Source organism: Cardiocondyla obscurior, linkage group LG05 (assembly GCF_019399895.1).
Source record: "Cardiocondyla obscurior isolate alpha-2009 linkage group LG05, Cobs3.1, whole genome shotgun sequence".
NCBI classification, from domain to species: Eukaryota; Metazoa; Arthropoda; class Insecta; order Hymenoptera; family Formicidae; genus Cardiocondyla; species Cardiocondyla obscurior.
Window position 1 is genome coordinate 9,713,970 of NC_091868.1, and position 24,796 is coordinate 9,738,765.

At 35.8% G+C, this 24,796-nt stretch overlaps 2 protein-coding genes and 1 long non-coding RNA gene across 4 annotated transcripts; 1 reads left to right on the plus strand and 2 right to left on the minus strand.

Moving 5' to 3' along the window:
- Positions 1-239: 239 nt before the first annotated feature.
- LOC139102445 (PXMP2/4 family protein 3) lies at positions 240-2,153 on the minus strand. Of its 2 annotated transcripts, none has more exons than XM_070656338.1 (6): positions 2,092-2,153; positions 1,306-1,912; positions 1,009-1,104; positions 781-928; positions 501-620; positions 240-379 (listed from the first exon to the last, which is right to left on the minus strand). In XM_070656338.1, the coding sequence occupies exons 2-6, from the start codon at positions 1,401-1,403 to the stop codon at positions 293-295; spliced, it is 549 nt and encodes a 182-aa protein (XP_070512439.1). In that variant the 5' UTR covers positions 1,404-1,912; positions 2,092-2,153; the 3' UTR covers positions 240-292. The 2 variants fall into 2 exon arrangements, with proteins under 2 accessions (XP_070512439.1, XP_070512440.1); XM_070656339.1 differs by lacking the exon at positions 2,092-2,153 and having other exon boundaries at positions 1,306-1,600; positions 1,682-1,824.
- Positions 1,807-2,757, plus strand: LOC139102447 (uncharacterized). The gene is made up of 2 exons (XR_011545697.1): positions 1,807-1,914; positions 2,063-2,757. It is a non-coding gene; the product is annotated as an uncharacterized lncRNA (long non-coding RNA).
- On the minus strand, positions 2,598-24,282 carry Ana3 (anastral spindle 3). The gene is made up of 28 exons (XM_070656326.1): positions 11,962-24,282; positions 11,676-11,860; positions 11,318-11,461; positions 11,082-11,218; positions 10,687-10,945; positions 10,342-10,500; positions 10,125-10,229; positions 9,535-10,056; positions 9,006-9,458; positions 8,716-8,925; positions 8,438-8,644; positions 8,148-8,321; positions 7,929-8,064; positions 7,589-7,813; positions 7,233-7,494; positions 6,923-7,098; positions 6,597-6,839; positions 6,272-6,495; positions 5,845-6,138; positions 5,473-5,701; positions 5,213-5,381; positions 4,934-5,130; positions 4,126-4,850; positions 3,835-4,039; positions 3,549-3,760; positions 3,299-3,439; positions 3,112-3,241; positions 2,598-3,025 (listed from the first exon to the last, which is right to left on the minus strand). The coding sequence occupies exons 1-28, from the start codon at positions 12,005-12,007 to the stop codon at positions 2,742-2,744; spliced, it is 6,453 nt and encodes a 2,150-aa protein (XP_070512427.1). The 5' UTR covers positions 12,008-24,282; the 3' UTR covers positions 2,598-2,741.
- Between the last annotated feature and the right edge of the window lie 514 nt (positions 24,283-24,796).

Below are 24,796 nucleotides of genomic sequence, written 5' to 3' on the forward strand. Positions count from 1 at the left end.
AGAAAAAAAAACGAAAAAAAACGTTGTTATATATTTAAATAGTGAAAAATATGACAATATCATGAGTTACGTTAATAAACGTTGTTCAATAATGGAGTTGTATTGTTTTACCTATGGTAGACTGACAGAATGCAGACGAAACGTTTATATCGTGTCACACACTTGCATACTGTTTCAAAATCTTTCGACATTGCAACACACGTTGAATTATATTTGTGTTAAATAAAAAATGTACAGCATATTATTAAAAAAATGTTTATAACAATAATTATAACAGGTTTTCATCTTTTTTTTACTTATTTTTTGAAATTTGTGATTTCTTTTTAGCAATATAAATAATCCATATAAAACCGATGAGGTTCACCGTCAAGACTCTCAACTAAAAAATGAATACAATATTAAAATTTAAAGCAAATATTCAACATTGTTTATAAACAACTAAAATATAGAAGAAAGTGGTTTAAAAAATATTCTAATAAGATAAATATTTGTTATATTACCATTGGTGGAATAAATTTTATGTTGATAAAATGAAACAGGGTTAGATACTTCAGATTAGCCATCAACATCGGGAAATATAATTTTTGCATCTGTGAATATGCCACTTGATGAGGTTTACCCTGTAAATAAATGTTTTCTACTAAATTACACAGTAAAAATTATAGATATCAACATAGTTTTGTATTGAAAAAGTCTGACATTACTCTTAAAAAAAAACTATAATTTATCATGCTTTAATACATTTTTATTCTGTATATTGCAAGTCTATGATATACATACCTCAAATACAGTAAGGCAATAGAGTGCAAGCGCTTGGAAACATGGAGTGTAAAGAAGTCTTTCTATCAGAAGTATCCCTAAAGGATTCTTTACAAATAATCTTACATATGTGTAAAAATAATGGGGTACTGGTCCACCAAACAACAGTCTGCAACATTTTGCACATGTGAGACTGAATAAATTCTATAAACTTGGTTTAAGCAGCATAATCAATGCTCTACAGCTTACCCAAACAAAGCAAAGGCCAAGACACTGTCCTCATTCAGTTTCCTAGCACCAGCTAACTTTTGAGCTGCCACATTTCCAAGAGCAGCAATAATACAACTAAAAACATTAAAATACCTTTTAATAGTTATTAGTATATATTAGTATATAATATAGAAACACAATTAACTTCAAATATAAAGAGATATATATTTATTAAGTAAAAATTTATATTAATTACGACTACGGTGAAATTGTTTGTTAGATTTGTAGACGTCTGCAAATACATACATATGCAGTAGAATACTGCTGTGTCATTACCTCGTTATAGCTTTTGTTTTTAAGGGACTATTGTAGAGCCGTTCCAAATATGCACCAATGAGACTGTAAACAATATTGGCCGGTTTGGAGAGTGACATTTTTAAGCATTAATTGACACCAGTCCACGATTTGATCTTGTGAGATATTATTTGTAGTGAATTGCAAAAATCGTAGATCTTACGATAAAAAGTAAGTGCAAAGCAGTGTAAAGTGCAGCTGTTGCTATCAGCTGATAAACAAGTCCTTGGAATTACTGTTAGATGAGCCCATGTGCAACTATTGTTTTTTTTTTTACCTATTATATTATAATTTACATGATCAATAAATGTATTGAGAATGCAAATACGTCGAGTTTTGAGAAATATTTTATACAAACTTGAGCTTGAACGGTTCGCCAAAGATATATAATTGTGCACTTTGATCTTAGACCGGTACTCGACAACCGATTTTTTCACTGATAAGAACACAAATTGATAGAGACCTGTCGTAGAGGTGTATGATAAGCAGGCAGCTCTGAAGAAAATTTATTTTAGTGCAAAGGCTACAAAATCTCACAAGTTTCCGCGGCACCAAGTAAGCCAAACGAGAGAACGTGCAATCAGCTGAGCTGTAAGAGAAAAACCTTTCTCAACGTCAATATTTCTCGATTATTTCTCTATTGTTATTTAAAAGTACAACAGTCGAATAAATAATATTTGATCCTTAATTACAATGAAAGAAAAACGGTAATTTAATCATGTACTCATATAAATTGCAGAAAAATTAATAATAAATGAGATAACAGACGTCGTCAATCTCGGGGTTTCGCGGCGGCGAATCGTTCGAAAAGTATCAAGATTTATCAAGAGTATAGAATAAGAAAGTTGGTGGCACGACGACAGCCCGAAGCCCGTTTTCCGCCAACTTGTAATTGCGGCTACGAAACAAGATGGGTACCACTCGCTAATGATTGGCCCTATAGACCAGAAAGTTGCTTCTAATTCGCCCGTATAAACCAATCAAATAATAGAATTTTATTTTAATATCGAGAAATACCGTACGAGTCCGCCACAATAGTCAACGTACTATCATGAAATACAACAAAACATACATTTTTTTATTATATTTATAATTTCTCAACGTGACAAACAATATGATTAAAGATAATAGTACAATGAACAAAATTAAATTAAATACATTACGCAAAAGTTGGCAAGAAAGAGTTTGTTAAAAGAATTAAAAACATGTTAAAAAGTATGCACTGTTATATAATAACATTACACTTATTTAAAAAAATGTGTATATCTACCTGATAATTTATATAAATGCAGCACTATAAAATGTGTGCTTTAATATAATTATACAATACGTCATACATAAAAATATTACATCGACGAATTATTTTACACGCTACGTAATCAAAATAAGTATGTATGTACATTTTATTATTTAAAATATCAACTAATCTGCGCACTACTGTTCTTTACTTCTACCGAACTTAAAATGGTGAGTACGTATTGCAGAACTTTGACTAGTTCTTGCTTCTGTTTACTGCCATCAGTACTCGACAACGTAAATCTGCCGAGAGCTTCCCGAATGCTTTGAGAAAAACCAGCGGTCCGCGCGATAAGTTTCCCTTTTTGATTGTTGCTAACGAGAGACCACAACATAGATCCTGTTAGACTAATCTCACATGGAGATCCAGTTTTGAACACGTCGTGCAACAAATTGATAAAATCCACTGAAAAATAGCAAACGTTACAACTCGTAACACAAACAGAAATTATTGCAGCTTTTTAAAGTATATTTTATGTTGCATTCGTTTACCAGATCTAAGAAGCCGAGGTCTGTTTGATATATTGAATGCTAAATTGCGTAATATCGATATTGCGAGAATCTTACTCGATGATGAAGAAAATTTTGCTAAGTACATTAAAACGTCCAAGGCATCGGTGGCCTAAAAATATTAACATATAATTATCAAGCAACTAATATATATTTCTATGTACTTTACCTTTGGTACACATAATTGTCCCTCTTCGTAATAAGTAAAATCGATTAAAAATTCTAAACAATATATTTCCACCAACGGCCATGGTTTTACCCTTTTAGTAACGGTGGGATGTATTTTAGTAAAAAATTGAAGAAGATTACTCTGTAAAATTAATAATTAATTAATTTAGAAAAAGCTTACATATACATTATATTAAATTTTATTATTTTAAGATAATATAAAATAATAATAATCAAACGATCGCAATTACCTTCGAAATACAGACTCTACATTCGTGAACGTGAACTGCATTTCGTAAGATTTGAAAAGTAAAGTGCATCTTATGATTGTCGAAAATTTGACCGGCTCTTTCGATTTCTTTGCATGTTATTTGTATGATAACATGTATCAATGCTAGCGTATTTGGTGTTTTCCTTAATCCGCTTCCCGGTAATATAGTCGTTAATGTTAAAGATTGTGCAGCTAAAAATATTCGTAAAAATAAAATAAAATTGCCAATATTGTTCATAATAATTAAATATTATTTTTTATCTTACCAGCATTACATTTGGTTGTGAATGTTGCCAGCAATTTTAAGCCAGATGTTGACACTGTTTTATTTAACGCTATCCAAGCCCATAACTTGTGTACCACATCTGCTAAACCTTCCTTCGTTAGACTTTTTTTCACACGTACATCTCCGTACATGAAGTCCATCAGAAGTATGAATATACAATTTACATCATGCAAGAAAGGATGAGTCTAAAACAGCGTTATAAATTCGTATATTAAAAATTGTAATAAAAATAAGATTTTAATTCTTTAATATTTTATAAATCTTTTCTTACCTTTTTCTCCGCTTGTTTTTTGTAAAGTTCGAATGGTTGAAGATTCAGTTTGACGTACAATTCTTTTAGGATCATCAACGCGGTTTCGGGAAGATTACCAAGTAGCGCCGTTTGTTTTGCTTTCTTTGATACGCACAATAGATTAGTAAGGGCACCTATAGTAAGATCTTTGTCCTCCGATTGTTTGCTACTCTTTTTGGATTTCGTATAACTGTGAGCAATAAAAAGATGCAATAATAATTCACATAATTCGCCTCCTAAAGTAGTTTGTTCTTGATCGGATAGTTGATCGTCTTTCGTATGCAAATCTTTCTCGTTTTCATTTGATTTTCTACAATGAACATTTGCATCTCTTATTGACAACTTATTGACGTTTGAAATAATATCTCGCAAACTACCATTCTTGCTTTCATACGAAATATGTATCACATTAGTGTCGAGCACGGTTTGTAATAAAAAAGTGCCATTTCTTCCTAAGGTGTCTTTTTGAATTTCGTGAGACAGTAGAAAAGCTAAGGAACTAATGGCACTCATTCTCAGATCTGTTGTAGAATCCTTTATTGCAAAACAAATGGAAGCCATAACCGTTTCAGGCCCGCATAATTCTAGCGCGCTTTGAATAGCTTCGAAATGTTGATCCTCCGTTAATGAAAGAACAGTTATAAAGTTATAGATCTCCGTCCATAGTCTATTGCGTAAATATAGCAGGCGTGGTTCGGTAGATTCTAAAAAAATTAATATATATATTAAAAATATTGTTTAAAGCTTCAATCATATATCCGAGTTAAATAAACGTTACATTACATACGATATAAATCGATATTTAAGAAGCAAAATAAAATGTAAAGTGAGTCCGAGGAAAAGAGTACGACAGCTGCGTACTCGTTGCTATGCGTGATACAATTTGTTAAAACTGTACAAATGCTAATATACATTTCCAGGGTGTCGAAATAATGACTTAAACTCTTTCTGTTCCTGATATCTTTTGGAATTTCAGCCAAACACCTTAAAATAAAAAATAAATTAATAAATAAAATAATATAGATAAAAAACTAATAATAAATATTATAGAGATCTTTCTACATACCCGAATAAATACTTGTCAATCGAATATTCATAGATTTGTCGTATCACTTCGTGTTGCCCGATAAATATTAAATGGTTCAATAAATTACAAGCTGCTGTAATAAGTGAAGGCGTTGCTATTGATTGCAAAGGATTGTCCATGTCTGTTATTTCAGATGCTCTACCGGAAACTACAAAAGAAAAAAGAAAAGAAAAGAGTAACATACACACATATTTGTATAAAAAAATATTATCTATAGTACATATAACTAATATAATTACAGAGCTGTATCTCGTCTTGACAATTGTACAAGTACGATACATTGCGCGGTACCAATAAAATGCAATTGGATTGCAAACTTTGCACAATTGTTTTGTTTTCTTGACATTCTGATTGTTCCGTATCTAAAGTAATCGAAGTGTAGATATTGGAACATAGAACGCTAATTTCATGGTAGGCATTGCTTTGCTCGATATACATCAGAATAGCTTGTGGTTGTAAGGAATCCTCCTATAAAAAAATTATTTTAATTTTTTAAAATGTGTAGCTTTATATTGCATTTTAACAATTTAAGAACCTGACATTTATAACTTTAAGACTTTTTTTGACGTTCTTGTTTTAATAATTTTAATTAGGCTTTCGTATATACTTACATATTGGAAAATCATAGAATTACTGTTTTTGAGTATGTTGCAAAATGCAATGCACGCTTGTTCTCTCACTAAGCAAGACTCGTCCCTATTTGTGATACACTGAAGCAATGTGTGACACAAATCACTCGGTGTCATTGCGATTGCATTGAAAAGTTGTGATGTAGTATGCACTGTGTTTATCAGACCTGCTAATAATTGTAAAGCTGAAGCGCGAACCAAAGGATCTCTATTTTGCCATAACATAGGTAACCAATTTAATGAGCGACCTTCTTCGCACCAAAATACTATCCACGACTGAAAGAATATAATAAAAGTACTACGTTTAAGTTGTGATAAATGACTAATGTACAATACAAATTAAAAATATAATTTGCAATTAATAATTTATGTATAACTTTGTTTTTTAAATTAAATTAAAGTTACTTACATTTTTATTAAAATTTATTTGCATTTGATGCAACAAGTGATTAAGGCATATTATGGAATTTCTTGTTATCGATAAACCCATAAAACTAACAGTACCAGCACCGTGAAAAGATACGATCGGTTCGATAAGCGTGTTACAAAGAGATAATAATAAATTCTTATGATTTCTCCATTCACATTGACCGATTAAATATGTTAAACATGTTAGCAACCAATCCAGATACGCTACAAAATAAAGAAAAGGTATTCAACAATTTCAATTTTACTAAATTAATATTTTAAAATAAAGGTTCTATTAAATATTAAAAATAAAATAAAAATAATACCAAGATTGTAGAAATGCTGTTGATCTCCGAAACATAACGTGGAAACAACAAATTCCACAAATCGAATCCAAGTATTTTTAGATTCGTCGTTAGACTTCTGCATTTTTTCGATCGCCGAACATGTACGTACTAATTTTAGTATAGATTGATGTACATTCTGGTTGTCAGCTTCTAAGTTTTTAAATAAATCTGCCAATGATTTCGTCATATTTTTCATAATCTTACTGATCCACAAACCTTTTTCTAAGCAATAAAAAATTATTTTATAATTTAAATTTAAAAAATACAAATTTATTTCTCAGTGCTTGTTATTCCGATTATCTTACCTTTTTTTGCGATATTTAAATATAATTGTAAAAAGATGAGAACATCCACAAATAAATCGCAGTCTTCTTTATTTGTAGGATGTGATAATAAAAATCTCTCAAAAGTTTGTTCCCATGGTAATGACTCGATATCCTTCTCGTTGTTACGTTGAAGTACTTTGTAAAATTTCAGATACCTGAAAAATAAAATTATTACAGTAAATAATAAATATGCATTTAAAATATTCTTAATTTGATGCGTTAAAATTAATAATAATAATCAAAGTTATTTTATGTTTATATGTATATTAAAAACTTAAGGATAACTTACATTGTGAGATAATCTAATGCACTCGTAACACTATAATGCGTAGTAGAATTTTGAATATTGTAAAATTGCTGTTGACAACAATATTGCGGAAAACTGCATTGTAAAGAAAGAAGATCGCTTTCAACAATCATTAATTTTGATGCTATTTCAGAATCTTTTAAATCATCTAAACATTTCCACAACATGTTTATACCGTCGTTCCATTCCCAAGCCCAATATTGTCTAATAAAAGTTAAAACTATTGGATTGCTACTGTGAATTACTACAAATTAAAAAATAACGAATTATTAATTTTTCGTAACTTTTTCATTTAAAATCATATACCAATATAATTTTTTCTAGTTGAAACAACTTACGTGATATATTGGCTCGCTTATGTGCACTAGTCTTCCAATGAGATTTGCACATTAATGGTAATTTCATTTTTGTTACAACAATATAAGGCAATGAAATATGTGACGCAATGTTGTTTTCCACATCTTTTTCACTAACTCTTATAATATATTCGCTGTAAAGTAATAAGCATAATAATTGCGCACCATCAGACTTTACACATTCGTTGTTCGGAAACAAAAATAGACCTAAAAAAATTAAAGGGTTTATGTATTTAGTGCCACTTCAATTAAAATAGAATTTTGTTAAATATATTAACTTTGGAAAAAATTGGAATAAATAATAATGATAAAACATACTTACTTCTTATAATACTAAAAAAAACATTTATGTTAAGAGATAACTCGTGTCGTATGGTACATTCAAAAAGCGCAAGTAGCTTTAATATATTAATTATTGGTATCACAGAATCTGGGTAATTAATATAATCCTTTTCTATCTAAAAATATTAAAGTATTCAATATACTCAAAGTGAATGAAAATTATTTGTCGTATTTCTTTCTATCAAATATAATAACTTACTAATGCTTTACTGAAAATATCTAAAATCAAAGGCAATCCACCTTGATTAATAAACAATTTATGTAAAGAAGTATCGGAAAGCATTACGCTAATTTGTACTAAAGCAGATTTTCGAATTTTTGGATCAATGTTTGGTTCATTCAACATTTCCAGCACAGATAACATATTGCTTCTCTGCAAAAAAAAAATTTTTATAAATTATCTGACAAAGAAATGGTATTTCATATTATTTAAATGACTAAGTCAAAATCAAAAGATTTTCACAAATATTCTAGATGCAAATATGTAACCTGATAATTGCCTTCTGATCGCTTAATAACGTTTCTACGCTCAAATACACAGAGTGAGCTAAGAGGTAAGCCGTGTAAAGACAATAAACGAGGCAGTTTCTGAACAGAATCTTTTTCTTTTCCAAGAAGCCAAATTAACCGACATAATGCTTCTTCTCGAATGTCATTATTTGATGAGTAAAGAAACCTTAAATTGCCTTTTAATATCTGAAATAAAAAATTAAATTAACATGTAACAAATAATCGCCAAGATATATATTTTAATGTAGATAAATTACCTCAAGAAAAGGTAGCTGTATATCGTTTGAAATGTCGGGATCAAACATTTTAGTTACACATTGTCCTAAGGATGTATAAGTATCAGCGTGACACTGTAAGAGGTACAATACAGGAACAAGAGCTTCTAAAGCTTTTAACCATCCAGTTTCGCCCATTTGTATTTTTCCTTTCAGTATAAATATTAATATGTCTCTTGATATTTCATTTATCTACATATCAAATAAAAATAAAATTGTAAAATAAAAAAAACATCGACTTTATAACAATTAATTAAAAAAATTATTATTACTTTGCTATTTTCGCTCATTGCGCCGTGAGAAATAATTTCTGTTAAGACATTTGGCTCAAGCAGGAACATTAAATTTTCCCACGTCAGTTTACTATATTCTATCCCTAGAATACTCTTAACCAGAGTATGGCATTCGGCATATGCCGTATACTGAATATCTACATCTGTGTTTGCTAATAAATTCAATATCAGTTTTGTTGCCAGTGCACGATCCTCGTCATTTAAAGAATATTTCGGAATATTTTGCAAAAATTTTATAGCTATTTTAACAACAGTTAAATTTTTATGATATGATAAACTTAATTTGGATGTATGTAACATTTTTAATGTTTCCGATGGTGATTGCTCCGGCACATTTTTTAATAAACAGATAGCTGACTGCATAGACTTTGTAACAGTTTTAGTTTCATCAAAAAGTTTTACTAACGCTATCTGATCACTACTTTGAAATTGCTAAAGACGAAAAAGATTGTATTAGTAATATTAATTGGAGATAGTGATAAATAGAAAAAAAGTTTTTCATACTTACGCGAGCATATTCAAAAAGTATGGAGTGTAATGCTGGATATAATAAATATATTGGTGCATCCATTATAGCATTAGTTATCGATATTTTCAAAGTATTCGGTATAACAGCATCTGCTAGCTCTAATGGCACGATGTTACTCAACAACTTCATAATAACAGCAGTAAGATATAAATACGTTATTCTTAAATGATCTACATTACTACAGCTTCCAAAATATTCCATTACTTCTCCCATTAAACTGAATAATGTTTTTAAATCGTCATTTATCTTCAATGCCATATCATCATTACACAACCAAATATTTGGCATTACACAAATTGTTAACAGCTGCACTAATTCATATGTTAGATCTGCGATATATTTGATATTTCGCAAAGGAAATATTAATTCGATAGGAATGCTTAATTGAGTAAGAACGTGCTTCAAGGATTCTATACAATAAATTGGCAAAAGCATTTGCTGTAATTGTAAGACAGAATCGTCAACATTTTCGCTGAAGCTTTGACTTCTATCGCTAGTTCCCTAAAAGAAAAATACAATAAAAAAATTCCAAAAATAATAAATTTAATAATATACTGAAAACTACTCACTGCCGATTGATATACTTGATAATTTGCTTCAGGTACACCACCATCTGGACCGTCTCCACCTTCTGAGGATGTATAAACGTTGCTATCTAACTTTACACCTAATAACTATATAAAAAAAAATTTTTTTTTAATTAAAAATTATTACTTTATTAAACATAAAAAAATTGATATAATTTCTTGTATCAATAAAGTATTATTAAACCTTTAATTTAATTACCTTTTGTTTTTTATTCGCCACACATGGCTCGCAGTAATAATAAATACGGAATCTTAAAGAACGAGTTAGTTTGCGTAGTGTCTTTAACACCGTCGGAACTATACACGTGATATTAATTTTCGACATGCTAGTGCTCGATTTAAGAAGACTATGAAGTATCTGTAAAAATTTAGATAGCGTTATACTTGGCGTGAAGTTTATCGTGCCTAAAGTTTGCAATTTGTACGTAAGAATTTACCCTGCACTCTGTTTTGCAAATAATTTAAAGAACTTAGCTGAGAGGAGAGTGTAACAATATATAGCTATTTAATAGATACACATACAATTGATTAAAAAAATATTTACCGTTACTATTGCCGGTCGCTGTAAGAAAACTTCTGCTGGAAAATCTTGCATCATAACATTTGTTATAAATTGGCACGTATGTAATATGTGATTAATGTCAACGGCACTGTTAAGAGCTTCTTCAACTGCAGTGAGTACTCCTCTGTCTGATGTAACAAGTGGCTGCCATGGCATTACTAGCCATTTAATACCACTGTCTATCATTTTAGAAACTTGGGTATCGTTTTCACATTCTAAAGTTATATCAAACGGTGTAGCGCTATAAGAAATAAATATATAAATATATATGTATTAAAAAATATTAATTTATTACAATTTTAATTACTAATTTTATAATCCATATTTAGTAACACACTATTTAATTTTGTTATGATTTTACAAGTGTGAATTCTTACTTGTTCAAGATAGATGGAAGATTGAGAATATTATTCAAATCATCAAGGTTTTCCATTTCATAGTCTTCATGCGAGTACCTAATATCTTGTCTTTGTTTTTTATTTCTATTAAATTCTGAATATGCTGCAGCAACATCCTGCAATGTGATTATAATTATTCTTTAACTTATTTAAATATACAAACATATTTATATAAAATTTTTACTATATTTCATTATGCATGTTGACTTACTAACCTGACTTTTTTCTAAATGCAAAACAGCTTGTTCAATTTCATCTAACTTTGTATATAGATCAGATGAAAGGTTTCTTTTTAACTGGTAAAGTTCATTTTGAAATTTTAACTTGCCAAATGCATTTAAATAACTCTTTGCATCTGCCTGAAAGCACAAAGATCATATATTAATTAAAACAAAATAAGTCATATGTCATTAAACGTTTTATCATAATTTAAAACACTATTCGAAAAACATATTTATAAGTAAATAATATTTAATTCCAAGTTTAATTATTTCAAAACATATAAAACGAAAAAAAGCCAAGACTCACTAAACACGAAAGATAATAGAACAATCAGTAAAACGATCAAAATACCTTTAACAGTCGTAATAACAAATTCAATACTTTTTCAGGCTGCGGCACAGTTTCAAATGAAAACCAACCGAGCAGCCTTTGAATTATTTCTTTTTTAACAGCATCGCAGTCACATACGAAGCCTAAGTCATACTTGGAAATAATATTATCCAACGCTCGCAGTCGTATCTCATCGATGTTGTGACCTAAAATCGAAAGTATTAAGGTAATAAAAATATCGGAGTACGCGCGCGTTTGTACCAAGTTTCCCGAATGACCGGTTATCCTTAGGATCTTTACTCCTTACCTAATTTTTTAACGTGTACGGCGGTTATCCCAGCAGTGCTCAGCATCGTAAACGGTCTGTCAGATCATCGTAGGTTATCCGACAGGCGGGCTTTGAAAATTTAACCGCCAAATACAGGCGGTATTACGAGTGAAGAAAATCATAGACCACAGCAGAGGTAAACAATGAATATGACGGAGCAGAAGAACAAAATTAGAAAGCGACGGCATGCTTTGAAGAGACTTTATTCCGATAAATTAGATAACTAGCTTATCAAAGAGCACATTACGTCACCGTTGTAGTATCAGTTTCTTGACCTGTATTACCGACATAAGAGCGTCTCATTAGGAGGTTCCAGATATTTTTTTTTAGATGACGCCACGCGTACGGTTCAAGCAAGAGGCGCATTGCACGCTAATTAGTGGCTGTACCTCGCAGAGACTTTAATGAGCGACGAGCGCATGCCCGCGCGAGCTCGTTCAATCGAATTTCGTGCGGTACGGCGACGATTACGCGATGTTCCATTATTCATGAGGATATAAACATTTGGTTACAACCTATAAATAAATACTTAACGATAACTGGCTACCAGATAATTGACGACACAACGAGGATCTTTCAAAGGTCCGTTTAATTACCTTACGAAATTACAAGGATAATTCGAAGCACATGCTTTCCGCTAACGAGGTACGTGTAGGTATTACAATCGGTTAAAATTTTTTACGACACTGAATTACAATAATTACGTACACATTATTTAACTGCATATAAACATACAAAAGGTTAAAATTAATCGTCGAGTCGTTGATGAAACCTTCCGTAATTACCGCCTCCAGCACCACGATCAACCTCTTCCACGTTGTTCGAACTCGATAATCTTTCGATGTACCGAGCGAAGCTCAAAGCTTTATCGAAGAAGGAAAGAAGAAAAAAAAAAAAAAAACTCTGAATAATTCGTCATCCCGTAAGACTCTTGAATACTTTATAACCCGTAACTTAGCAACACTTCCCTGATTTACCATAATCGATATATCGCATTAAAAATAACTTTTAAACTTTTTTTTTAATTCAGGTATTTAGGAAATCAGTTTCGTACGAGAAATTGCTTCAAATTCTTCCAGTTTTTCTCCAAGAAAAAAAACGAGGATTGGAATGGACCGACGAGAAACAAAGACAGAGGAGATTACTTTATTAATAACATGGACAACGAACGGAACGGCAGATGAGAATGCGTCGCTTACGGGATGACCGATACGCGCGACGTAATCTGCGGTTTCTGCCCTACGCCAATTAATAGCAATAACTCATTCAACGAAAACGCGTGGCACGTTACACCCTCAAATTCGGCCCTCCACCGGTCTACGTTTGCCGTAAAAACGTGATTTACGACCTCGCCTCGTGCCGGCACGGAGGGCGTCGGAAATGAGCCATCAATGAGACGATCGCGCGCCGGAACACGCCGCCCGTCTGCTTCTCACGCAATTACGTAATCATATAATATACGTGACTGCAAAGCGTGACGTGGGACGTTTGTGGCTAATATCATTTTATTGCGTGAAATTGTACACGCGGAGAGAGCAGATCTCCTATTGCTTATAGATTGAAACTACGCGTGATCGTCTCCTCGATTATCACTGGGGCGTCCTTTGCCTGCTTTTTCTTTCTTTTTTTTTTTTTTTTTTTTTTTTTTAGTGATGCAGGACCCCGCATCATTTTATCAGAAATCGATTCGCACCTTTTTCTGACGTGACGCACACACACACATACGCACACATGCACCCACACACACATCTCGATGTAATTCGTTCTCTCACTCTCGATTCGACGGAATATTCCCTCTCGTTCTGCTCCTTTTTTACACGATGCGCGACGTAACGAGGGTTTCTTGCCAGAAATCCCCTTTGCAATACGCCAAAGATCGCATCGATCAAACGCGCGCTACTCGAAAGAGAGCTCGATCGTACTCGTAATTGCAGATCGAGTTTTCTTCGAAAGGGTGAAAATTATTGCTCTTTATTACGCGGGGTGACATTGGTCGCGCGATGTGCGGAAATCGCAATTTTTTTTTCGTCGGATTCTGCTTGCCCGTCGCTTTTAGACGTCCGGCACTCGAGGCGAGTCGAACTTGGCCGTTTTCCCCATAACTTGTAGCATTATTAAAGAATTATCCCGTTCCCGTTATTAATTTTCTAAGAAAAATCGAGCATTGATGTGAAAAGTTAAAATTAATCTATTTAACAGAGTCTCTTGATAAAATTAACAAAATGAAATATCTGATAACATACATCACATAAAATTGCATACATAAAATTTTATCTATATATATATATATATATATATATATATATAATATATATATTATATAATTAACGTACAAACGTAACACATTAAGAGAAAAATTCTTTTTCAATAATTATGATTATCGCTGAGTTACGATCGCGTATTACATGCTAGAAGTAACAGGCTAGCTATTAACTCACATTAGCCGAGGGAAATGCCATGAGTTTCGTTCCAACCTTTTAATAACGTTTGTTCGCGATTTACAGCGATGTGCATACAAACGCGGTAGAAGCGTGTATATGTATACATGGTTAAGCTTCGAGCTCTTTGATGCCTTTAACCCCTTCCCGTAACGTGTTGGCATGTTTTGCGGCTCTCGGTACAATAAAATTTATTCCATCGAGATGTCAGATGCAAAAAGGAACGAGGGGAATAAAAATTATTAAAATCACAACAACATTCTCCGTCTAAAACTACCGCGTTTACCTTACGAAGTCGTAAACGGCGCCGCGTAAATACTCTAACAATAAAAAAAAACGTTCACTATCAAATACGCAACGTACACAAATTTTCCCTCGTGCAATTTCCGCCGGCGAGAAAATCTGCGATTTAATTATACATTTAATAGAATCTATATACCTTTAAAGTTTTACACGAGTGGTTTTGCTAAGGACATTACTCGCGATAAATTTACATTTAAGTTATTTGAGCTACTGATTTAAGGAGAGACTTTTACATACCGAGAGAGTGCCGTAAGTCTCGCCGCGTGGAACTTGTACCCCTATCAGCCGATAATATCTGGGTGTATCTTTTAATCGCGCGTCACGCGCAATGATTAAAAGTCACGAGATATATTCGCGGTATCGTGCGGGAAGGAGTTAACTCGACGGCTGCGCCGGCGGAATCTCTGCCCCGAGTATTCGAGATAATCCAGTTATTACAGTTTTCGCGATGATATTCCTAATTTAATTATAATACGATATTATACCTTTGTTTCCATAGTTCCGCCGAGATAAATTATCCGTCTCGCCATAGAGATTTTTTCCAATAAATTTCCAATAATATTAAAAAAATTTTACGACCTGGAGCTTGCACAGCTCGATCGCCGGCTTTCATTTATGAATTTCGCTAGAGTCTTTTCCTATACGACTGATCCCTCTGATTCAATTTTTCGTTTGTTTTGTTGCATCTACCGCATCATCCGTTGAGCCGCCTCTATGGCAACGAATGAAAGACACTCGATATAACGGGGCGAGACGTCGCGACGTCACTCGATACGAGAAACGGAGTTGGTTGGCCTCGCAGAATCTCGTGGGTAACAACCAGAATCGTCTCTGGCTCGTATATGCAGTTAAACAATCAGATTTCAACAATCGGATCAAGTATAACGTATTAGGGAATTAATTAATTACGTTGGACGTGTAATAGAGCGCCCGTTTAAAAGGTACAAGAGAGAAAGAGAGAGAAAGAGAGAGAGAGAGAGAGAGAGAAGGAGGGAAGGGAGAGGGAGAGAAGCGACACGAAAATTTGTTATCCTTAAAATTTCTTATCGAAGTACGAGGAAAGAGGAAGTGGTAGGGTAATTACGACGGGAAACACATATACGGTATATGTTATTACAAAAAAAAAAAAAAAATATCGTTAAACGTTAATTGCAAATCAGTCCCGCGGGCGGCAACGATTCCGAGGGATTCGATGCCGCCCTCGGATTAACAATTTATTATAGACACCGATAACGTTAATTTTGTCTTTGTCAAAAGTGTTTTACGTGTGCGCGTGTGAGTGTGAACATGACCGCGCGCGTGTTTATGTATGCGTGTGCGGTACCTTCGAGTTACGGGTACTTCGTGTCACTTTCGATCTAGAGGAAAGTCGACGAGAGGAAGAGTTGCTTTCTGACATCTAAATTCAAAGGATTTATCTCTTTTGCCGTCAAATTAATCGCGCGTAATAAATATATATATGTATATGTAATCGTCGATAGATCTTAATGTAACAAGTCGTTATAAAAATTTAATTGTGGAAGCGCAGTTGTGCTCAATTGATGTCCGGCTTTGTTATGATATAATGTTAAGGTTCAATTAAAATTTTTGATTTCCAAACGGTAAATCACCCCCTACTGGTGATTTGACGCCACGAAAAATAACGTCACGGGTCGTTCCAATTTTTCACACGAAATTCTGTGACGTATTTTTAGGCGTTTAAAAAATATTGCTGACGAATCGTCGAATTAAAAAAAAAGAAAAAAAAAAAAGAAATATACATAAAGCCTCTAATAGAAACTGATTACCGATGCTAAACAATACGTAATAGACACACTTGACTAACAATAATTATCTACGCTCATTTAAAATACTGTCTGGCTTCGATATCGCTAGAATAGCTTTTCTTCATAATTCCCTTTCGACGTGTAAATGTACGACGAATAATCGCCAAGAGTTACGTTCCCTCTGTCGTTTTTCTCTACCGCTTTAATAAAACTTACGCGCTAGCGTTGTGTATATATGTACGCGTGTACACATATGTATATAGATATTGTATATACATATATATCAATTTTTTTTTTATATGTATATTATATATATATATATGTATATATATATAAGATACGGGTAAATGTATAATAAATTAATTATTAATCGTTATTAAACCTATTTACGATGCGCCGTTAACAACTAGTGATATGTACTCGTTTTGAACTATAGCGTTAGTTTGATGCGACCCTAAGGCGACCGTGCGTCGCCTCTCGCGATCGAGAAACGATCAGATCTCCGTTTGTATCGCGAATGATGGTGAAATCTTATCTTACTCGATTGTGCAACCACGGCCGGTCCAGCCGGCCTGTTTCCGCACCGATTGCAAGTTTCCACGTAACGTCACAGCGGTACGGTTTCCGCGTTCTTATCGAACAACCCTTTGGTCGATTAAATGTGCGTCGACGATTTTTCTCAGGTCGTCGCGCAAAAGCCTTTTGTACGTCAGCTTGTACCAGCCGGACCACTTTCCTGCGGAAAACGCGGCCGCGAGAAGCGGCCCTGTTTTCTCTTCCCGCCCGATGTTTCCTCCTTTTCTTTTTCGCGGAACGACCTGACGTTTTTTCGCCCTGTGCGCGAGCCACCCGGCTCGGGAGTCGATCGATATTTCCGCGTGTATTAATTCACGCTTTCCCGAAGGGAAACTGCCCCGCTTTACGGAACAATCCCTCTCAACTTCCTCGCCCGTGCTTTCAACCCGTTCCATGCGTGTTTTCCGCACGTTTCTTTTTTTTCCTTTTTTTTCTTTTTTTTTTTTATTGAAACGAAAAACGACCGAAAATTTTCAACGGTAAGCTTTTTACCCTTTTGAACGCGATTCCCGATACGTGTACAAAAGCAACCTCGCTGCAAACGAGAGAGAGTGAATGCGTAAAGCTCGTCCTGTAAGTTCCACCGAATGATTACACGCTCATTGATTACACGCTCACCGTAAAGCTCAGTAAAATATGTAAAAGTTTCATCTCTACATAAAGAAAAAGGAAAAAAAAAAAAAATTGCATCTTTATAAATTCCGTAATATAAAATGTTTGCTGTTCTTCTCGCAACTTTCGCCGCGATTGTTTCTCGATCGTTTCCGGTTCTGCACGGACACCTCGCTTTTGTGACATTCTCTCCTTTTTTTTTTTTTTTTCTTTTTCTTTTGTTTTTATTTTCGCTTAATCCAGTGCACGTGAAACGACAACGTGAACACCGTTACAGGCAATTGTTGATATGTATCGTTTTCATTCTTTTAGCATGACTTATTGCTTAACGTACAGCTACGGTTTCGTAAACCTACCCTTACGGCTATTTTTACGCCTGCACCAGCGGCGCGCAAACTCGCCTTTGTCACCCGGACAAAGATACCGCGTATCCCAAGACAAACCGCACAGAAACGACGTGACGGAATAATTAAACAAACAAGCGATCGAGTAAACTAAATTCCTAACGCCTTACCTCCTTTGGTTAATTATCTTTCCTTCCAAAAAAGGATACTGGCCCCACTTATCGCATTATTAACCAGTTTAGCCGATAATCGATCGTTCCACGCCGCTTCAGTTATATTAATAGATCGCGGTAGTAGTAACATATTGTGCACTTGATCGCGGGAACGAAAGTTATGATACTAATTTGACATCACAGGGAGAGAGAGATAGAGAGATAGAGATATAACAAGTATAAAATAACATGACTTTTCCGATATCTTAACGTAACAATAACATTACTCTTGACAAGCAAAAAATGTGCAGCGTGCATTGTAGAATCGTCGTGTCTCTTAACTTAATTCTATTTATACGTTTCGAAAAAATAACAAATTGGTTTACACCGAGCTTAACGCGCATTAGTTTGTGCACCTCTGATTTAGCGTTCTTCGCGCGAACAATATCAAATGTCCTACGGGATAGGCAGCTTGATAGAAGAGGACGAGGGTGTTGGAGTCCTCGGAGAGGCTATCGTCGCGATAAGATATTTGATATTTCGTCGACAGAGCGCCGATTGCGCCCGCCACGTTGTCCCGTGGTACAAAAAGGTATCTTACAGCAGACAAGCGAACAAAGAGCGCGATATACATACGCTGGTCTTTCGCCGTTTCTTTCTGATCGGAGAAGTTTCCTCGAAGGATTTACTCGCGAGATATCTTCGAAAGCGCAAGATATTGTACGGATACCGAGCAGGCCGGGGAAACGCAATACTTGGTTCAAAGACGCGTCGTGTTAATAAAGCTCAGGTTGCAAGCAGCTGTGAATTAAAGACACTAGTGAATGAAACTAATCCAACGTCTAAATCACCGCCGATTATTAATTGTTACACCAAACTTAATTATGGAACATGAATATATAGTTACGCCGGGTTCAGTTTATTAATTCGAATTAGAGTTCGCAGTTGTTTGCCACGGAGTGAATTTGAACAGACAAATGTAGAAAGTCGGCGTGAATGGCTAGAAAAATAAATCGGTCCGTGCACCGACAGAGACAAAAATCTAAAATAAAAATTGAAGTGAAAACCGGGATGTGGGAGTCGAGCGACTCTTGCCGGCAGTGACGGAGCCGGCAGCTTTGCGTCGACTTCGTCTTTTAAATAAATCAGTACTCTCCCCCGGGGTGCGCGATATAGACGATGAAGGTGAAGGGAAAGAGAATGGGGCCGGCCGGCAAGGGGCAGGACGGGGACACTCTCGTTGAGATATCCCGTGGTGGAGAGTGTACTTCACCGCCACCGTCGGAGTCGCAAAAGCCGATAAGAAGGAACGGAAAAGCAAGCGCAAGTTGCAACTCGCGCGTGTACACATTGTATCCTAAACCCACTACATGTCTCACCATTCATAGGTTCCTTGCTTTTCGGGGAAATTTCTTTCGTCGGAGGGCTGCCTGCTTGTTGCGTCTTTTGTACTTTTCACCTCCGACTTCGTCGCCTTACAACTTTGTCATTTTCGAATTGAGTGTCTCAGCGATTGAGTTATAAATTGAATTTTTGTACCTTGACAAAGCAATGCAATCGAGCATTATTGGAAGGACTTGCACCACGTCGAGTGACGCTGTGCGCGCAATTTTCGCTAAATTACACTCGACGAAAATGAATTTCACGCACGACGTTCGTGGCGAGCGCGACGCAAAAGAACGATTCGCGATTCGATAATTTGCGGATCCGATGGTACGAGGATCCCGATAATTCGAGAATTCAATGATCCAAGGATTTGTCGAAGTATAGATTCGAATGATCCAAGGATCGTTGAGCGATTTTATTTTTATGCCTTATTCTATTCTTATCAAGTATGATATGTTGTTTTTTTTTATTTTTTTTTTTTTTTTTTTTTTTATTATTTTTAACGACTAGCGCTTCGAGCGTGAGAGTGTATGTCCTCCAAAAAAGAGATAATCGTATACACCCTCCTTGTTAACGCGTTAATGTATTAATTTTTTTCCATGGTCTAATTTCCTTTTCGTGCTTCAGAAGATTCCAAGACCTGTGTCTGCGTGTCAATCTCTTCGAGAACGTCATTATAAAAACGTACGCTTCGAATTTAATTTCCTCTAAATTATTTCACGATTATATTTATATATATATATATATATATATATATATATATATATATATATAAATATATAACTCGACATCTTCCAGTCAATACTAACTTATATTTTTATTTCTTAGAGAAACATTTTCGAGGAGACACACGTATACCTTGATACTGGATGTTCATTAATGGAAACAATAAGTTTCGAGTAATTTAAGTTTATATTTAACTAACAAAACTTACTCTGTTATATGATATAAGTTAAATAATTACTTATCTAGGGCACTTTTTTCGTCTGTTTATCTACGTGATTGAAGCAACCAGATTTTTTTACTTGGACGTTTTCCGAAGAAGTTTATAAAATAACTTAGATTTGAAATACTTGCGTGATTGTGTTGTTAATATACATTTTTATAAATTATTAATTATCAATGTAATACGTAAATGGCAGTTTTCAGTCGTTTTATATAACATTTATTAAATAAGATTATTTGCAACTTACGCGCTTTTTTAAACTTGTTGTTTTAAATGTCTATAAAAAGTACCCGAGAAACAATAATTTGTTTCATATCTTTTTAACAACACGAATAAAGATCATGGGTTTTAAAAAACGTTCAGTACTAAAATTTGAATTTTAAAGCATTCGAGTAATCGTTCTGCCAGAGTATTTCCGGTAAATGTAGTCGCATAAAATACGCAAACGAATGACTTTTGTGTCCGCTTTTTGGCCCAGGGACGCCGGGTCGAAAAATTTTAAAGGTCCCGGTCTAAAGCGTGAAAAAGTTTGCGCGCGGGCAATTAATTAGATTTTTGCGTAGTAACAACGATATTTTTACGCTTTTTCGCTTTTTTTTCCATAGCTTTTTCCGCGCCTCACCATTTCCACTTCCGTCATACGAGAAACACAAAAAAAAAAATATACATGAAGATATTGTTATTATGGGCAATATTCAAACAATATTACATTATAATAAAACAATAAATATTAAAAAAAACGTACTGTGTTTAGTTAACTCGTAACATCCTTAGTAAGTTAGCGGCTCTATTTTTGATCATTATAAAGATGAAACAATAAAGCGAGCTAAACGCTAAAATAAGCCTGATCCGAAACCTATCGCGCAATTTAGCAAAACGACCGCGAGTTGTTACGTTTCAATTTCGTTATTGGTTCGACGCGGTGGATTTCGGGATCATTTCGCGTGCATTATTAAGCTGCCATTCTACGAAACTTCTCCGAGGGTTGATTACCGCGTTATTATTATCCCTCGAGACCGAGGAAACTCGCCGCTCGCGTCGGGTACCGCATAGTAATACGCGATTAAGAGAGGATCGATCCAGAATTTTATCATGCCAATAGTAACGCGCTCGGAGATACTCCGCGGCCGATGGCGCCGTAAAAATTTTTTCCCTCGGGGATGACATTTTTTCCTTCCGACTATCTCCTCGTCGCGCCGCTATTGTCTATCCTTACGTGATTTTCCTACGTTGTAGCTTTCCTACTTTCTTCCCGAGTTTACCGGAGTACCGCAGGTCGGCGAACCCCCTCGTATTGAATATTCGGATTCACGTAGTTAGATCAGAATCCACGCCCTCATAATTCCGTATAATTCCTTTATTCGCGGCGACTTCTCGAGATCGTTAGGCGAGCCCTTCCTTCCTGCGAAGCCTCGTAGTCCGGCGCTTCTTCTTCCTCGACTCAAGTCGGCGAACGCGGATGCATTTTGCATAAAATGCATATTCATCACACGCGAAAAGAAGCGCCTGGCGACCGCGTCAAGCTATTTCATTGTCCCACGTATCGGTATTAATAAAGGAGGGATAAGAAATTATATTCGAAGAGGAAAAGAAGGGACGGAGATAACGCGGAGAAAAAAAAAAAAAAGATATTCGCGAAATTTTTCCCTCGACAAGAATTTTACGAATGATCCGTCATTTTCAAGGCTAAATATCTCGGACGCGGGATCGTTATTGCATGAAAAGCGAGGAAACGGTCGGGATACCTGCTACAAGGTCTTTATAAATTTCAGTGCTTTCGCGTGCCAGATTCGCTAGAAAATGCATATTCATCTCGGCTCCCTCCGTAGAGGGTGCATCCGTAATGGAGACGAAAGGGACAAGAGGGATCCGCGGGGGATCTGCGTACATTTCGCTGGACGTCCACGTGAATGGCGAGCAATATCGATCAGTCAAGGCAAAGGGGTTATCCGGGCACACGGGGCAGCTGTTTCCGAAAGACCCCAATTCAATTTCTACTTCGAGCGCGCGATATGTGTTACGTTTTATAGGTCGTCGGACACCTCCGGTGTATACGTAACGAGGTACATTACACGTTCGACATCTGTATCGCAGGTGCTGCTACGGCGGTTTCATATTTCATCTAGAAGGCGCGAATGAAATGACATATTTGCAGAAACCGTCGCGCTAATTTCAGCGTTGAAAATATTTGTTTTCGCAACATCCCGCAAATAGTGGGGTCCGCGCGAAATCTCTGTAGATTGACTGAACATCGGCGAATAAAAAAAAGAGGGGGTAAAAAAAAGTACCTCACCGTAAGAGGAAGCGGAGGATATGAGAAGAGAGAGAGAGAAAGAGAGAGAGGGTTGTTAACGCCGCTAAAGTCGGGGTGAATGGCCGAGACCGGGGCCGCGGAGGCCGAGGGAGAATATCGTGATCGCGCGCGATGCGCGCCGGGGAATGAAACTTCTCCTACGCTCTCCTACGCGGTAACGAGAGAGATGGAAAGGAACAATATTTATCTTGCTCCACTCTGGAGACGTATTTTTTCGCGCCCGTAATTTTAACGACGGCCGACGGATAGATGATTCGAGCGGTAGATTTATTAAACCCGCGGTAATTCAATATTCGTCGAAATAAAGAGCTTGCGTTCTTGGCGATTCCGTTTGCGGTCGGGCATTATAATAATCGAAAATGTAACTGCACCCAGCTGTGCTGAGGAATTCATTGAAAAGAGAAATCTCCTTTTCTCCGGCGTTCGCTCTTCGAAGCAAAGAGAAAAAAAAAAAAAAAAAAAAAAAAAAGAAATTGGAAATACTGACGTTGATCGGCGATTAAATAGAACCGCGATCTCGAAAAGTTATTACACGCTGAAGAATGTGACTCTCCACGAAAAATATTCCGCCGACTGTTTAAATGAGCGTAACCGAGCGTGCAAGATGGCTAACGTAACCGGCTACGCTCCTTACCTCACCGTGACTTTTCTAAAAATAAAAAAAAGGTCTGAAAGTTTCCTAATTGGGCGCGAAGGTCGCAACGCAATCCCTTCGCTATCGCGCAAACCGAATATCGAACGAAACGTACGTACGATTTAAACGATGAAAGCAAACGCGTGTCACACGAATCCCGCATGTCACCGAACAAACTCGCTCGGTCATCAGTCAAGGTGGAATTAAATATTCACGGGAGAGACAAGACCGATTGACGTGACGTTACCGAATTCTTCAGACCTCGGCCACGTCGCGCATTAATCTGATAATTGAAAATTAACTCGCGGCAACAATTACTCGTCACGGCTTTATCGATCTAGCGTTACTCGAGGAAAGCGAGGCGAGCGAAGGTAATCTTTAATCTTTTGCGAAAGAACCTCTTTGTTTGTGAATTAATCGCGAAAGATTTCCGAGCACTCTATAAATGCCGTTACCGGCGAAGTAATTCAACGAGAATCAAAGGTTGTTTGCGGAAATTACAACTTACACGAATGCAACCCGCGACTTGAATCGAGTCGCCGAGCAAAGATTTGATCAAAGCGTATACGCGGAACGAAGGATCGACGATGCGACGCACGATGCGCGACTCTCTTTGAGCCGAATTGCTCCAGACTCGAAATAGTCGTTACCGAGACTTCGAGTAGGAGGCTTTAGTGAAACCAATGATCGAGTCGCGTATAACGTTGCCGGTGACGACTAACAAACTGCAGGGGATGAAGTAATCAACGAAGTCGCCGAGAGTAAAGCGGAACATCGTTTCTAAATAATCGCACCTGATGAAAATAGATTAATAGAAATAAGCTTGAACGGGGGGAGGAGAAGGTTTTCTCCAGTTCCAGTATCAAGGATGAACGTGTTCTCCTATTTGGAAAGGATTTATCCAGCGCAAGCTGCTTCCTTTTTTTTTTTTTTCTTTTCAAATATCTAAGTCAATGACACCGCTCGTTTTAATTGCGAAGATAACAAGTGTACTTGCTCGTCGGGAAATAATCGCGACGAAAAGAAAATGACACGCACGGCCTCGGAATGCTGTTACTCCGATTCCCGAGATCTCCAGCCACTAAAACGGAATCTAGGCGATCGGTATTTATCGCACGAATTAACGCATGGTGCATTTTGCCGCGCATGCACGATTCACTTGCGCCGCAAAGCGGATTATTTATGGCGCCGTATCCTTCCGAGAGAAGAGCCTGCTTGTCGCTAAGCGGCAAGCTTACGTGCGACTCGCCTCTTTCATCTCCCTTGTTTTCGTAGCGTTCTCAATAATATATATATATATATATACCTTGTAATCGACTCGTCAGCGATCCTCATTAGCCGCG

Bases quoted from the DNA above. Each gene is read 5' to 3' on its own strand.
- LOC139102445 (XM_070656338.1), bottom strand. From the start codon at position 1,403: ATGTCACTCTCCAAACCGGCCAATATTGTTTACAGTCTCATTGGTGCA. The intron at 1,105-1,305 runs GTAATGACACAG...TAATGTTTTTAG, and splicing joins AAAACAAAAGCTATAACGAG to TTGTATTATTGCTGCTCTTG. The intron at 380-500 runs GTAATATAACAA...TTCATTTTTTAG, and splicing joins TAAAATTTATTCCACCAATG to TTGAGAGTCTTGACGGTGAA.
- Ana3 (XM_070656326.1), bottom strand. From the start codon at position 12,007: ATGCTGAGCACTGCTGGGATAACCGCCGTACACGTTAAAAAATTAG. The intron at 8,645-8,715 runs GTAATTTATCTA...TTTTTATTTCAG, and splicing joins TACAGCTACCTTTTCTTGAG to ATATTAAAAGGCAATTTAAG. The intron at 7,814-7,928 runs GTAAGTATGTTT...TAATTTTTTTAG, and splicing joins TTTTTTTAGTATTATAAGAA to GTCTATTTTTGTTTCCGAAC.